The sequence below is a fragment of the Myxine glutinosa genome, chromosome 4 (genome assembly GCF_964187855.1).
Source record: "Myxine glutinosa chromosome 4, kmMyxGlut1.1, whole genome shotgun sequence".
NCBI lineage: Eukaryota > Metazoa > Chordata > Myxini > Myxiniformes > Myxinidae > Myxine > Myxine glutinosa.
Window position 1 is genome coordinate 153,599,664 of NC_136264.1, and position 17,327 is coordinate 153,616,990.

Genomic DNA, 17,327 nt, shown 5'->3' on the forward strand with positions numbered 1-17,327 from the left:
CCACACAACACAACACTACCCATAAACATCTACTTTACAAATCAACAAACATCCCTACTGTCTTCCCCGTTCCTCCCATAAACCAAATTCGTCTTCTCTCCCTCCTAACCAATCAAATTTGCCATTTCCAACTCTCATCAAAATTTGCCATTTTCAACTCAACATCAAAATTTGCCATTACCAATTCATCATCAGTCCCTCCTAGGGAGGGAGAGATGGAATCACCCCAATGTCTCATCCACGTCGTGATGCGTCTCACAAATCCTCACAGCAATCTCATTTCCTGCACACAGAACAAAGAAAACACAGGTGTGGAGTCATCATCATCACCACAGGTAAGTGGCTGCGTATGGTGCGACAGGTTCATCAATCCTAACTATTTCCTAAATGACTTTAACAACTTTACACTACCCGGGGGCTTTCTCCGGCCAAACCATTGGCCCTCTTACACTATGGGTTCTAAAAACCAATTCCCATTGGCCAAACTGTGGTGCTCTTCAATTTGGGGTCTCACTCCCCCGATTCATCTCCCGGTGCCCTCGCACAATTTCTGGGCTGCGGCGTGTACCTCTCCCAGTGGGTCTACCCACCTGCACACCTCCACCACTGCAGTTGCCTCCGAGCTTACCTGCTCCTCACCCTAACCTAACTACCTGGGGAAGGCCCTCTGGCTCTCTCCCCACTCCGTGCCCTCTCTGGCACTGGGCTGCCCGATCCACACCCGGGATCCTCAGGCACCCACTCACAACTACCGGCTCCCAGAGCCCACCTGCGGCCTCACCTGGCCGACATCCTCACAGTGGTGGAGTGCCCAACCAACTACACACACTAACAGGCTACACGCCCAGCCATTTCCACAACACTAATGCACCCATTCACAACACCATTCTGCAACCGCACCACAAATGCCAATATCCAACCACAATTTACCTGCACCCTCTACCTAACACTTACACTACCCGCCCCGGGTGCTCGTGAAAGGGGTCCACTCTTCCCCCATCCACACCTTCGCACCATGCACACCACTCCGTACCACTCACTCCAACTCTCTCCACACACCTGTACCTGCACACCTGTGCTCTCACACCTGGTGCCACCTGCACCCTTCTCTCCCCAAGCGCATTCGCGCTGATCCACACACTCACTACTCATACACTGCTCCACACACCTGTCCAGTTGCACACCTGTGCAATCACACCTGTTCAATTCTCACAAACACGGCATCATCTCAGCTAACTACTCCCTTCTGAAACTTGCGCTTCCCAGTCGTCCCTTTAAACTATTGCGCTCCCTCGTCATTATAATCCACACTAATCTACCTGCGTCCCCACTACAGGTATCAGTCACTAACTAACCTTAACGTTACCTAAGGTCATCTTCGCTAGATCCCTACACACCATATCCTAACCCACCCGGGCTAGTTTTCACTGCCATACACCCCACAAGCTATTGCTCCTTTGCCCCCCTCACATGGGAAAGGTGGCAGGGATGCCACCCTCTCCCACCGGGCCTATCGCTCCTCAAAATTATTGTCTAACTTCTCAATTTTCTTGTCTAACTCCTCAAAATTATTGTCTAACTTCTCACTGGTACCCCTCGCTTCGTCCCTCATTACCCCCATTTGGTTTCCCAACCGCTCACTATCAGCCCTCATTTGCTCACTATCAGCCCTCATTTGCTCACTATCAGCCCTCATTCCCACCATTTGTTCCATAAGGGCCCTCATTTGCAGGAGGAAAAGGTTCGAATCCACCAGGGGCGCTGCCACGGTCGCGGGCGCGGTGACCAGCGAGGCGCCATTTTGCGCGCCCGCTTCTTCGTGCGTGACGGCGCTATTTTGCGAACCTGCCGCCCTCACTGCTTCGCTCTCCTCCTGTCCCTCATTTTGGTCCTGGACCGACCCTGCTTCACTCTCCCCTACCGGACCCCAGCCGTCTTGATCCGCCATAGCGCGACTTGCAAAATTCGAGTTTCGTAAAACAAAACAAATTTCGGCCGCTCCAAATTTTGACCAAATTTTTTTTTTCCTCTATTCGTTTTTTTTTTTTTTTTTTTTCAAAATTTGGTCGGGCCTCGAATCTCACTCCCGACACCAATTGTTACAGATACGACTTTGATGGTATGGTGGGCCGAGCGGGATGGCCGCCGTATCCGTACAAGTTACCCCGATTGCACCCGGGGTTGACTAATCGCGCTATGCTAGACCAATGAAGGAAAAAGAAGACACCCGGCTGGGTTATAATGACACAATACGACACCAGGGGTTCAGTTCTCAAGACCTCCGGAGGAGGTTATATTCGTGCGGAAGGTCAGATTACAGGGACGAGAGGTACATCATAGGAAGACAGGCACTTAGACACAACCTTATATTATTCCCGACAGACCACAGAGAAACAGGACAAAAACTGACTCACACGGGGATTGATGACAAGGAAAGCGGGTATTCGATGGCCAGCACAAGGTGCACCTTGTGCTCAGGGACAGGATGGCACGGCCCAACAGATGCAGGAGGTCTCTCAGCGCTCGAGGTGGCGTCTTGTCGTCTCAAGCTGGGGGCGCATCTCTCGTCACGTCCGGCAAGCGGCTGCGTATATCCGGCGGGGAGTGACACGCCCTCGGCTCGCTAGCTCCGCCTCGTGGAATCGGCACGTTGCTTCTCATTGGGTGCGTGCGGGGGGGTTACTGGCTCCGCCCCCGACGAGGAGCTGACAGCCAGCCCCTTCGGGGTAACCCCGTGGAGCGCATGGTCTGGAGCTAATCGAGCCGGTGTGAGGACGCATCCTCCCCCGCTCCGCCGCCATCCCCTCTGTTGTTGTTGTAATTGTTGTTGTAGTTGTTGTTATTGTTGTTGTTTGGGGAAGAAGATGGGAGGAGGTATGGGAAAGGTCCTAAACTCACTACTGGTGCCATATAATCACATTCTGGTGCAACGAAGAGTCATAATTAATGGAAACGAGGCCTTAACTGACATAGATTAAGAATAACTAGGAAGATGTCCGAAAGTTGTCTACGTGTGGTGCGGTGGACCTGGGCACGACATTTAATGGGGGAATAAGGGGAAGGTCGGCTCTACTGATTGTTATTTACATGCAATGGGACTAGGGAATGGGGGACTGGGGAAAGTTGGGGAGTATTGGAGAAAATAGGGGAATATTTACAAGCGGATATGGAGGCCAAATTCCATATTCGCAACAATATATATATATATATATATATATATATATATATATATACATCACACACACACACACACACACACACACACACACACACACACACATATACATACATACATATACAATTGTCAGGTTGACGTCAGGAAGGGCATCCGGCTATAAAAACATTACTTCAAAAAGAGAAACATGACAATTACAACCACATATGGGCAGGGTACAGCCCGAAGTGGAGATCGGTTTCTGAGGTTTGGGACATGGAATGCAGGGACAATGACAGGGAGATCAGGAGAAGTGGTGGAAGTATTGGTCAGCAGAAGAGTGGACATATGTTGTGTGCAAGAGACGAGATGGAAGGGAAGTGGTGTGAGAATGGTGAAGGATAGGCAGGGACAGAAATACAAGTTTGTGTGCCAAGGGTGCCCGGAGGGTGTGAATGGTGTTGGTGTCCTGTTTTCTGAGGAGTTTGTAGACAGTGAGGTGCGTGTGACTAGAGTGAGTGATAGGTTAATGATGGTGAAAATGATGAATGGAAAGCTCTTGGTGAACGTCATCTCGGGATAGGCTCCGCAGGTTGGTCGGAGCGATGAAGAGAAGGACAAGTTCTGGTGTGCGATAGAAAAGCTGATGGAAAACGTGAAAGATGAGGAAGTTGTTGTGGTAGGAGGAGACCGAAATGGACATGTGGGAATGAGTATGGACGGTTTTGAGGGAGTTCATGGGGGTTACGGATATGGTGAGAAATGGAGAAGGTGAAAGGATTTTGGAGATTGGTGATGGAGCTGAGCTGTTGATTTGTAATACTCAGTTCCAGAAAGAGGATAATAAGCTTGTTACATACACGTCGGGTGGGTCGACGACAACCGTTGACTACCTGATGGTGCGGAGGCGAGATAGGGGGCACCTCCGGGACACAAAAGTGATCCCGGCGGAGGAGGCTGTTTCGTGTTTCACAGCACCACTTGGTTGTCTGCGACATAAGGGTGAAAGGTGCGAGGAGAGGTCGGCGGGTGAAGTACCTACCGAGAATGAAGGTGTGGAGGTTGAAAGAGGTGACAGTCAGGGAGGCATTAAAAGAGAGGCTGAGTAGGGTAGAGGATGATGTGGTTGAGCTTGAAAGTGGTTGGATGTCAATGAAAGATAGGCTGTTGGGAGCCGTTGGTGAAGTATGTGGATGGACAAAAGGACCAACGAGGCACTCGGAAACATGGTGGTGGGATGATGATGTTGGAAAGAGGATTGACAAGAAGAGGAAGAAGTTCAAGAAGTGGCAGAAGGCGAAGGGTACGGGAGCAGAAAAAGCAGAGCATGAAAGTTAAAAGGCAACCAAGAAGGCTGCAAAGAAAGATGCAGCAAAGGCGCAGGAGGCATGCAGGAAAATGTTCAGAGAACGCTTGGATTTGGAAGAGGGTCAGAGAGCGGTATTCAGGATTGCAAAGCAGATAGCGAAAGAGAGGTGTGATGTGATGGGGGTGAGTTGCTCGAAGGATGAAGTGGGACAAATCGCTGTGGACCCAGATGGAATTAAAGGAAGATGGAAAAGATATATGGAAATGCTGTTGAACACAGAGAATGAATGGGATGGCAACATAGAGAGTAACCCAGTTTTAGGACCGGCAGAGAACATAACTGAGAAGGAAGTTGAGGAAGCAATAAAAGCAATGAAGAGTAGAAAAGCGGGAGGGCCGATGGGAGTTGTGGGAGATATGTTGAAGGCAGCAGGAAGTTGGGGTGTGACGAGAATGACAGAGATCTGTAATCTGGTGGTGAAAGAAGGCCGCATTCCAGTGGATTGGGAAGTAAGTGCCCTCGTCCCTCTATACAAGGGGAAAGGTGACCCTCTGGAGTGTGGCTCGTACCGAGCGATAAAGTTATTGGAGCATGGAATGAAGGTATTGGAAAGGATGTTGGAGAGGAGGATAAGGAAGAAGGTGAAGACTGATGAAATGCAGTTTGGATTTATGCCAGAAAGAGGAACGACAGACGCGCTCTTTATTGTGAGGCAGTTGCAGGAGAAGTACATGGAGAAGAGGAAGAAGTTGTTTCTTGGGTTTGTTGATCTGGAGAAAGCATTCGATAGGGTTCCACGCGAAGTATTGACATGGGCATTGAGGAAGTTAGGAGTGGAGGAATGGTTGACCAGAGTAGTGGGGGCAATGAACAAAAGAGCACGCACAGTTGTAAGGACGGGAACAGTGGTGAGTTTGATGTGAAGGTGGTAGTGCATCAGGGGTCGGTACTAAGTCCACTACTATTTGTAGCTGTGATGGAGGTGCTGGCTCAGAATGTAAAGGAGGGTTTTCCGTGGGAGTTGTTGTCTGCAGATGATCTGGTTTTCATTGCGGAAAGTATGGATGGACTGAAGGAAAAGATGAACAAGTGGAAGGAATGTATGGAGACAACAGGTCTGAAGGTGAATATCGGAAAGACGAATGTGATAGCAAGTGGTAAAGCATGTGGTGAGGTGGAAAGAACTGGGAAGTGGCCGTGTGCTGTGTGCAGGAAGGGTGTCGGAGTGACCTCCATTCAATGTACAATGTGCGCTGAGTGGGTTCATCAAAAATGTAGTGGTCAGGGTCATTTACCAGTGTAGCAGCTACATTCAAATGTAAGGTGTGCACAGAGGGAGCTGCAGATGGAGGAAATGTTGAGTTGGATCTTGGAGACGGCGTGAAGCTGGAAGGTGTGAAAACATTTTGCTGCCTCCGAGACATGCTGAATGGGGAAGGTGGATCAGACTCGGCAACGGTTGCTCGAGTGAGATGTGCATGGAAGAAGTTTCGGGAACTGAGTGGCGTGCTGATTAGGAGGGGAGTGTCGTTGAAGCTGAAGGGAAAGGTGTATGCTGCATGTGTGAGAAGTGTTATAATTCATGGGAGCGAGACATGGGTAATGAACGTAGAGCAGCAACGAAGGCTGGAAAGGGTGGAAATGTGAATGGTTTGGTGGATGTGCGGAGTATCGTTGAGAGAGAGGAAGACAAATGATGAATTGCGAAAGATGATGGGAATAGAGCCTGTGATTGATGCTGTGAAGAGGAACAGGGTGAGATGGTTTGGTCATGTGTTGAGGAAGGATGAAAGTGACTGGTTGAGAAGAGTGATGGAAATGAATGTAGAAGGAAGTAGAGGACGGGGAAGACCGAGAAAGACTTGGCTCAAGATGGTGGAAGAAGAAATGCGGGCAAGGGGGTTAACAAGGGAAGATGCATAAAATAGGGCAAAATGGAGAAGATTGTCACGGGGACCGCAAGGCTCACCCCCGCTCTAGCAGGGAAAAATGGCCTTAAAATGCATGTTGTTGTTGTTGTATACATATACAGTCACGTGAAAAAGTAAGTACACCCCATGTAAAGTTTTGACTTTTTCAACATATTTCAACATACAGCTATTTGATCTTCATTTCAACAATATTGATAGATAAAGGTGGATATACAGACTTGGCGTTTAATATGGAATATATATATATTTTTTCTTGACGGGTTTACTTTCTTAACTCAGTATATCAATCTGGTGAGTTTCTTTTACACTTTGGTGATTTATTTGTTAAAAGAACCATGTCACTGATTGTCTGTCACAGCAAGAAGTCAACAACAGGATTATATCACAGGTGGCGTGGCAAAATGTACGGACATGTGCATTTGATGATTGGCTTCACAGTCAGGTAAACAATGATTGTTGCGTTCTGTATTTGTGGAAAACAACTGCTGCACGTCTCCAAAAGTTATTGCCGCTTCCTCTGGAGATGGTCCGTCAACTCGACAATGCTGTTTGTCATGGAGTGGTGGCTTTACGAAATTACGGCATGAAACAGCGTGCTATTGCTCGGCAGTATGGCATCACTCAAGGTCAGGTGTCAAAGATCCTAAAACGAAATGCTCAGAGGGGTGTCCCTACTCCAATACCGAGGCCAGGACGTCCCCGCAGAACCACAAGGAGGGATGATCGCCAGCTGGACCGGTTAGTCCGCAATATATATAACCACCTTTAGAGGCCATTTTTCCCCGCTAGGCGGGGGTTGGCCTTTTTCGGGAACCGTGGTTGTTGTTGTTTTTTGGTCCCCTTTTTGAAGCAATGTTTTACGGCCGGATGCCCTTCCTGACGCCAACCCTTTTTGCCGCCTTTAACGACAAACAGGGAATTACCAGTGAACTGGTACTCAATTAGCCGACCTCAGAAGGATGACAGGCTGAGTCAACCCCCCTGGCGTTAATTCAGCGATCGACCGGGATTCGAACCCAGGATCCTAGGATCCTAAGCCGGCACCCTAGCCGCTAGCTCAACACCAGGGTTAATGGCCGTACCAAGTCAGCTAATCGGCTTAGGGCTGAGTGGCAGCAACTGACAAATGTGCCTGTATCCAGAAGGCTAGTCAACCAACGACTGGTTCAAGCAGGCTATCGTGCCAGGCGTCCCCTGAGAAAGCCACGCCTGACAAGACAACACCGCCAGCGCCGATTGCAGTGGGCCAGAGAGCACCGTCAATGGCAGCCAGGACACTTGAATCACGTGATCTTCAGTGATGAGTCTAGATTTCTGGTCTATCGTCAAGATGGCCACGTCCGAGTGCGCAGACAAGTGCATGAAGCCTACAACAAAGATTGTATAGTGCCAAGAGTCCAAGCTGGAGGTGGTGGGGTGGCCGTTTGGGTTGCTTTTCATGCAGGGGGCAAAACTGACCTGGTTGTTCTGAATGGAAACCTGAACCAGTTCAAGTACAGGGCCATTCTGGAAGAAACATTGCTTCCATTTGCTCGTGCAGCCTTTCGAGGAAACTTTGCCTTCCAAGATGACAATGCACGGCCTCATCGTGCTCGCATGATCCAACACTTTCTTGCTGACCGTGGTGTAGAGCATATGGAGTGGCCTGCCATGTCCCCGGATATGAATCCGATAGAGAACTTGTGGGCAGAATTGACGCGTCAAATCGACCACTTGGACCAGCAGCCGACATCTGCGCGCGAATTGCAGCAGGCTATTGTCACTGCATGGCAAGCGATTCCTGTCCAAACCTTGGCAAATCTCGTGAACAGCATGCCTCAACGTGTGCATTCTCTCCTGAATGCTCGTGGGGGTTACACGAAGTACTGAACTGTAATTTTACTGTCCGTAATCCCAGTCTTAATTGAACTTTTGTTTTTGTTAAAAAATTTTTTGGCTAATGTGCAAAATAAAGAGATATAGTCCGTGGGCTGAATAGGGTTTACATGCACCCCCCCCCCCCCACAACTTAACCTCCCGGGTATGTCCATGTACCCCCCACCCTAGGGGTTAGGAAAAACCATGTTAACAGAAAAAAAACTCATTCCCAAGGTACCTCCCACGCATATTTTGATGTTACTCCCCCTGTGTCAGTGATTTCCGAAAATTAGGGGAAGGCGAAATTCAAATGGCCATAACCTTTTACCTAGTCATCCTATGGTTGCATATGACCCCTCAAAATGTTTGTCCTGGGACACTCTTTACAATGATATGTGTTATATGCAAATGAGGTCACCAGAGGTCAAACTATGAGGGAATGAGTTTTTTTTCTGTTAACATGGTTTTTCCTAACCCCTAGGGTGGGGGGTACATGGACATACCCGGGAAGTTAACTTGTGGGGGGGGTGCATGTAAACCCTACTCAGCCCACGGACTAATACTTCTGGAAAACGTACAGAAGTTTAACACAGTACTGTCCATGAATTGAGTTCGATATCAGTTTACATCACTTTCAAGGATCAATTTATTTGTTTCGAAATGTCAAATGTGGTTTTTGTTTCTTTTAAAGATCACATTAACAAAATCTAGAATAATTTCAACATAATTCCAATGAACTTTTGGTTCTAAGACATCTTGAAAAGTAAGTTCACCCCCATTAAAAAAATATTCCATATTAAATGCCAAGTCTGTAATATAACAAATATCATGAAACATTTACATTTTGTAGTCCATTGTATAATTTAAATGAACATAAATGCAAATTTCGCATGTGGAAAAAGTAAGTACACCCTTGGCTCTAATAGGTGGTATTGCCCCCTTTGGCAGAAACAACCTCAAGTAGGTGTTTCTTATAACTGTCTCCCAGTCTCTGACATCGACTGGGAGAAATTTTTGCCCACTCCTCCATGCAGAATTCTTTCAGCTGTGTGATGTTTGAGGGGTTTCTTGCATGCACAGCTCGTTTCAAATCCCCCACAACATCTCGATGGGATTTAGATCCGGGCTTAGAGTTTGCCATTCCAGAACCCTCCATTTCTTTCTTTTCAGCCATACCTTGGTGGATTTACTGGTATGTTTAGGGTCATTGTCATGTTGCAAGGTCCACCTTCGGTTGAGCTTCAACTTTCCGACAGATGGCCTCATATCATCATCAAGCACCCTCTGGTACAATGAAGAATTCATCGTGGATTATATGATGGTGAGCTGCCCAGGCCCTGATGCAGCAAAGCTGCCCCAAACCATAATATTTCCACCACCATGCTTTACAGTTGTTATCAGGTTATTGTGGTCAAATGCTGTCTTTGGTTTTCGCCAAACATGTCTTCTGGTACTGTGGCCAAATAGCTCTACCTTTGACTAATCTGTCCAGAGCACATTGTTCCAGAAGTCCTGGTCTTTGCCTCAGTGTTCATTGGCAAACTTTAGTCTTGCCCTGATGTTCTTTCTGGACAGCAAAGGTTTCCTCCTGGCACACCTCCCATGTAGATCAAATTTGTGCAGCCTCTTTCTAATGGTAGACTTGTGCACTTTGACATCAACAGTGGCAAGAGCTACCTGTAGGTCCCGTGATGACATTCTGGGGGTTCTTAGAGACTTATTTCAGCATCTTGCAGTCTGCTCTCGGGCTGAACTTGCTGGGGCGGCCTGGCCTGAAGAAGTTTGCAGTTGTTTGGAATCTTCTCCACTTGTAGATGATCTTCCGGACAGTCGAATGATTGATTTCAAATTGTTTGGAGATCTTTTTAAATCCCTTCCCAGACTCGTAGGCATCTATGACCTTCTTTCTGAAGGCCTCAGAGAGCTCTTTTGATCTCGGCATGGTGACGCCGCACACTTCAACAACAAAGAGCAAACCAAACTAAATGTCTGAGGTTTAAATAAGACAGGTTCCTCCAAGATCCTCTAACGATGTTCTAATCATTTGCACCTGAGCTGGTGCACCTGATTCTAATTTTAGGTATTTGAAGTCGTGATAAATGTAGGGGTGTACTCAGGGCGGGTGCTACAATAAGGCCAACTAGGCAGCCGCCTAGGGCGCAGACATCAGAGAGGCGCATTACTGAACCTTAAAGGGTCACAGTTTTATACAAATTATTGTTTTAAGACCGGACACAGTATACCGAGTGCCCTTTAGTTCAAAATGATTTGTGTGCCAAAATATTTTCTTTTGTATTTGCGAAAGATTAATCAAAGATTGATTATTTAAAATTTTGATTTTGCATATCTAAAACTTATTGCTCAAACCAAAAACTGTTTTGTTTATCTGTAATTTCCATTCACACACTCATAAAGGGACCACTTTCTTTATTTTGCATTGCAAACCACATGTAGTGTCATATTTTTTTAAGTGAACCCATTTGCCCCAAAGCGTGGGGTAACAGGGCCACTGCCATATTTATGGATATTGCGCCTTTAATATTGGTGCTGTTGGCATCTTACGGTACTTATTCTTGCAATTTAAAATAAATTTAGCAGTTTCAAGTTTTCTGCTTTTTATTTTTTCTGCAAGATATCTGTTTTGAATAATCGAAGTTGGCAAAAAAAATTTGGGGGGGGGGGGGGAGGGGGAGGGGATGGAAGTAGCTGGCCTTGCCTAGGCCGCAAAATAGTCTGGCGCCAGCCCTGGGTGTACTTACTTTTCCCACATGCGAAATTTGCATTTATGTTTATTTAAATTTATACAATGGACTACAAAATGTAAATGTTTCATGATATTTGTTATATTATATCACCTTTATCTATCAATATTGTTGAAATGAGGATCAAATAGCTGTATGTTGAAATATGTTGAAAAAGTCAAAACTTTACTTGGGGTGTGTACTTAATTTTTCACGTGACTGTATATCCTCCTCCTCCAAGGCCAGCTTGAACTGCTGCAAGGCCGTTGACGCAGTGCTTCCTAAAGATCCTGTTTTGTCCTGCCGGGCATTGCCAGGGGATATTCTGTCTTGTCCGACTCTGACTTGTCTCTCTCTCGTAGAATAACTAGGCCCTCATAGAATAACCACAGCCGTGCCATGCCATGTTGTGCTCTTCAAGTCTGCACTGTTGTAATTAGAGATGAGGCGCGCTTACCGAATCAGTATGGCGTATCTATCGTCTATTTTATCCCACTGCTGGCACGGTATCATGGTGATAGCTCCACATAATCCGACCCAAGGCAACCGAATCCGTTGGTGGCCGCTGTGATGTGGCTCGGCGTGACTTGTACCAGGCAACTGGGATAACCTGATGGCTATAACACTACAATATGGTATTGGAAAGTATTTTGATAGGAATTTCTTTTTCTGTTTGTGTTAACTCCTTCACTGTTGGGGATACTAGACTCCAAAAGCCACGTTTGCCTGTTTATAAGTTGTGGTATTGATTGGTATATATGCTCGCAATCATAGAAAACTGAACACGTGATTGTTGTGATTTATTACCTCTGCCACCGTAGGTGGATGGAGGTTATGTTTTCACCCCTGTCTGTTTGTTTGTTTATGAACAGGATATGTCAAAAAGTTGTGGACGAATTCAGACGAAATTTGGTGGAGATTGGGTGTGTGACGAGGACGAAATGATTAGATTTTGGTGAAGATTCGGATCCGGATCTGAAAATTTTAAAAGTGATTCTTCACCATTGTATAATAGGGCTAAAATTATATATAGCACGATATCTCAAAGTTGTGGATGGATTCGGATGAAACTTGGTGGACAGGTTGGGTGTGTGACAAGGACAAATCGATTCGATTCGATTCAATTCGATTTTTCGAAACCTTTTTCGAAAAAAAAAAAATTTTTGAAATCGATTTTTCGATTCGATTCGAAATCGCTTCGATTTTTGGTGAAGATCCGAATCCGGATCCTGATTCAAGAATATTGAATTTTTTAAAGTGAATCTTCACCATTGAGTGATAGGGCCAAAACAATATAAAAATACAAACAGCCTTTTTTAAGGCCATTTTTCCCCGCTGGAGCAGGGGTTAGCCTTGCGGGCCCCATGACAATCATCATGGTTCCCTGTTTGAGGCAATGTTTTTATGGCCGGATGCCCTTCCTGACGCCAACCCTTTAGTTGCCTATTACGACACGCAGAGATACGGTGTACCAATTCTCAACCGGGACCGGCAAGGGCCAAAACGATATACAATGTAGCATGATATTTCAAAAATCTGTGGACACTTGTGATTAAACTAGGTGGTTAGGCTGGTTAACTGACAAGAACAAGCCGATTAGATTTTGTTTCAGGTTCAGGTTCAGGTCCAGATCTGACACATCAGTGGGATACAAAACGTAAACTGTTCAGTAATTCTGTGTTGTGGTGAACGTTTTCATTTAGCGATCCATATGTGGAAGTAACGTTCTCAATACAGCGTACAGGGTCCACCTCTGGCAGTAATCGCTGCATTGCACCGTCGTCACATTGACCATATTACCACTCAGATATGAGCCTGTGGTATGGCATTCCATGCCCAAAGCTGCTCCTTTTCCAGCTTAAAGGGTCTGTGGCTGTCTTGGCTTGGTGCAAATGCGATGATCAATGATATCCCAGGGATGATAAATTGGATTTAAATCTGGTGAGATGGTCGGCCATGGCATTGACAAAAATGGTCCTTGTCCGAATGGCCCTATGAGCAGATGAATCCTGGACCATGTGGTTGAAGGGTACAGGCACTACATGTTGCCCCCACTACATGTTGTAAGATCTCATTAATGTATCAATCTGCCATCAGATTGCCATGGATGTGGATCAAGTTGGTGCAAATTGTTTCCGCAAAATCTCCCCACATCATGACATTTCCACACCCAAAATGTGTGGCTTCCTGGACAGAGACTGTGGCATATGGCTCATTGCATCTTCTGTGGACCCATGCCATGGCCATCATACCTTTCAAGGAGCAACCTGCCAGTGTGCTTGGATGTGTCTTGGTGCAAGTCTTGGACACTGAACAGTACTCTGGGCAGACACTTTTTTTTTCTTTTTTTTTTGTATACAGAGTCGAGGCTCGTGAAAGAGCTAACATTTATCATACAAACAAATCAAACAAACAAATCAAACAAACAAGCAAACAAAGTATATAAAAAGGGGAGCGGTCGACAAGATGGGGAGAGAAGGGGAGGAAGCACAAAAACACAACATTTGAGGGCAGGGACATCGGGAGATGTGTGGGAGGCAGAAGGCCTGGGGGGAGGCAGGATAGGTATAAAACGCAAGGACACCAAGGACTTCTAGGAAAGAAGACAAAAGTCACCTCAAAAAAGTGGATTAGGGGTGAAATTAGCAGGGGTAGAAAAGATCAAGGTTTTGGATTGGGGAAGATAAGAGATGGTGATGAACAGCCGTTTTAAAGACCTGGAGGGAGGAGTGGGATTAAAGAGAGTGAGGGAGTTTGTTCCAGAGGTGGGAGAAAAGAGGAATGAAGGAATGAAGGAGTGAAGGTGAGCAGAGAGTCTTGATTTTGGTTGTTTAACCATAAGAGGGTTGCAGGCAGATCTTGTGCGACCTGCAGGAATATTTGGGGGACAGAGCCCAGAGAGAGCTGGGGGAGCAAGGCCGGAGAGGAGTCGGTAGAAGACGGAAAGACCACCAACCTGCCTGCGGTGAGTAAGTGAAAGGCCTTCGGAGATAGCGTCATCGCGGGAGATTCCAATGATTCTGAACGCTTTGGTTTCAACAGCGTGAAGACGAGCTAGGTGTGAGGCAGGAGCACCAGCCCAGAGGGGAGAGCAGTATTCCATTGAGCTGCGGATGAAAGCCTTGTGTGTGGTGAGGAGCTCAGGTGTGCCAAGGAAGGACTTCGCACAACGGAGGATGCCCAGTCGGCGACTGGCTTTGGAGGCCAGCTTGGAAATGTGGTTTTCCCAGGAAAGATCATGGCAGATAGTGAGACCCAAAAGCTTGAGTGACAGAACTTCTTGGAGAGGATTATTCAGAAAGTAGATGGGAGGGTTGTCCAGTCGGTCTTTTCGGAGAGACATCGTAAGAGTGTGAGATTTGTCAGGATTGAAAGACATGTTCCACTTGTTTGCCCAGTCTGTGATTTTGTGCAGGTCTGCAGAGAGTGAGGAGGCTGCAGACTGCCGATCTGAGGGATGAGGAATGGAGCGGCAGAGAGTGGAGTCATCAGCAAAGAGATAGAGAGGATTTTCAAGAGAGTCAGAGAGATCATTGATGAAGACCAGAAAAAGCACAGGGCCCAGAACACTGCCTTGGGGAACTCCAGCCTGAACAGGAAGAGTTGATGAGAGAAACCCATTCAGGGCGACACGTTGACTACGACGAGAGAGGAAGTCCGCCAGCCATGCGTGGAGATTTCCATGGATACCAAAGGAGGAGAGTTTGGTGAGCAGAGCGGGGTGCCAGACCGTATCGAAGGCACGTGATATGTCAAGGGAGACAGCTCTGATTTCCTGTTTGGCATTGAGGACCTCCATCCATTGTTGAGACAGCAGAAGCAGCATGTCCAGAGGAGAGTGACCTGGTCTGAAACCAAATTGATGATCAGAGATCAAGCCATTGGAGAAGAGGAAAGATTTCATATCCGAAGCAATGATGGATTCCATGACTTTGCTGATAATTGGGTCTGTCGGTCGGCTGATTGGTCTGTCGTTGCTAGGATCTGTTTTTGCACCTTTTTTGTGCAAAGCGGTGATGTTGGCTGATTTCCAAGCAGATGGCAGTTGGCCTTGAGCAAAAGAGAGGGTGAAGAGAACAGAGAGAGGGAGTGAAAGAGCGGAAGAACAGGATTTTAGGACCCGTTGGCTGATGCCGTCAGGTCCAGTTGCAGAATCAGAGTCGAGGGTTGACAGAAACTTTTCCACCTTGTCAGGAGGAAAGGACACGGAGTCCAGGAGCAGCTGGGTACGACTGGGTACGGTGGGTACAGAGAGGGATGGGTTTGGGACACAAGATTTGGAGGCAAACACAGAGTTAAGGCATTCAGCTTTTTCACGTGCGGAGTCAGCTGTGTAGCCGTTTGAGGTAAGGGAGGGGATGGAGGGGGAACAAACACCAGAAACAGATTTGACCAGATGCCACCAGGATTTGGAAGAGGGAGACAGATAAGAGAGTTCGGTCTTGAGAACGGAGAGATATTGTTTCCTGGCTCTCCTCAGGGTGGACACACACTTGTTTCGGGCTTTGTGAAAGGAAATGAGATTGCCTTCCGTTGGATTTGCTTTCCAGGAGACGAAGGCAAGTTGTTTCTGGGCAACAGCCTCACCACAAGATTCCGTGTACCATGGACACATGTACCGTGTACCATACACACTTGGAGTGTGTTTGCAGTACTCTGGGCTGTTTAAAACCAATTGTATAGATTGGTCATGTGAATGTATCTATCCTGAGCAGGAGTTGTTATCCTGGTATGTCCACTTCTTGGCCAGTCTCCTCTTCATTCACTGGCTTGATGATGTCCTCCGAGGCCATGAACAGTTCTTCTCCTCATGTTTAAGAACATTGCTACATAACTAATGGAAGACTTGGATTGAAGATATCCATTCATTCATTCATTCATTTTCTGACAGATGGGACATTGTAATGGATGTTTAAAATTCTAATGGGTGTTCTTTTTGGATGATCCACATGCTGGTGTCTCGGAAAGACTTTCAAATTTGCTCAGAATGCCTCGTCACCACCTCTAAACACCAAAGGGTGCACGAGTTGCACATGCTTACCGATTATTGCATGAGGCAATTACCTTACATGGAAATCAGGTGTTATACCCATCCCTCGTGCCAAAAAGGCTGTTGGAATGAATGCTGGAACAGTCCTTCAGTAATTGCATTATAAATTCTACATCTTTGGTATTTGTGTAATGGTGGAGAGTATATTGACCAAATTTTACATAACTTTGCAATTTTCAATAACTGTCACATTTTCTGTCACTGTCACTGTCACTGTCACATTTGCAATTTTCATAACATTTTCAATTGACAAAATGTGTACTTGTTACACAAACTGGGGTCTCGCAATGCTCCAGTTGACTTAAACGAATGATACACTACAGCCCCATTGGTCGAAGAGATCGCGTCATCCAATTGCAAGGATTGGCCGAGTGATTAAGGCCTTCAATTTTGAGCTAAATTAATTCACAATGGATGCATACAGAAGAAAGAACAGGTAGTAAATTTACCAGAATTAACATTTCCTTAACTACTACACATGCATTTGCAATTCTTATTCTTCATACAAAGTTGTAACTTGTTAAAGTCAACTTTTCCACATTTACCGGCACTGTTGGTATGAATTGAATAATTCATGGTATGAATTGTTTGGTAACACAAATTATAAATCCTTTATTCCAATGAAATAATTAACACACAAAGATAATATAACTCCTCCATTGTAAATATATACTGTCACTTATATCGACATGTGAATAAGTGGATGGTAGCTGTCCCTTTGTCACCTTTCCAATCTCATCACCGATTCGAACATCGTCACCAAACTTTGTCGGCATAATTAACTGCCTTGTGATTCTCCTTACAGCATCTAAATTTACTTCCAATTCCTCCTTTAATCCCGTTGAGCCCAGTTGTAAGTCAACCTTTTCTCACAAGTAAACTTTTCTCTGTGTTTGCCATTCCGTGTGATGTCGGGGCATTCCGATGAGCAGTTGTTATTTGGCCCTCCTGTCCATTGAATGCTATCACATACCTTTGGACATATCTACCAGTTGGTCATAACGAGGATTTATCATTCCTCTGTCTCTGCAAATTAGTGTGATAATTTTGATGTTGTGATTTGATGCAAACACCAAACTCTATTCTTCTTCTTCCTCCTCTTCTTCCTCCTCTTCTTCTTCTTCTTACTCATTTTTTGGGTCTTTTCTATATTCCTAGAGTCTCAACTGCCATCACTTTCTCCAATGAAGGTTTTTGCTCCTGCTAAGAACAAGGGAACACGCCGTTGTCAGCAATGCAGAAGGAAAATAGGATTGGCCACAATCTTCCAGTGCCGGTAAATGGT

General features: G+C 46.1%; 1 protein-coding gene across 3 annotated transcripts in view; it reads left to right on the plus strand.

The window, feature by feature from the left end:
- LOC144891839 (AN1-type zinc finger protein 4-like) overlaps positions 1-17,327 on the plus strand; it is a 57,359-nt gene that overhangs the window by 25,078 nt on the left and 14,954 nt on the right. For 2 of the 3 annotated variants that reach the window (XM_078776638.1, XM_078776639.1), the window contains exon 9: positions 17,201-17,318. In XM_078776638.1, the coding sequence (XP_078632764.1) occupies positions 17,201-17,318 (118 nt within the window). The remainder of the gene's footprint in view (positions 1-17,200; positions 17,319-17,327) is intronic. The other variant, XR_013623238.1, reaches the window with a different exon arrangement.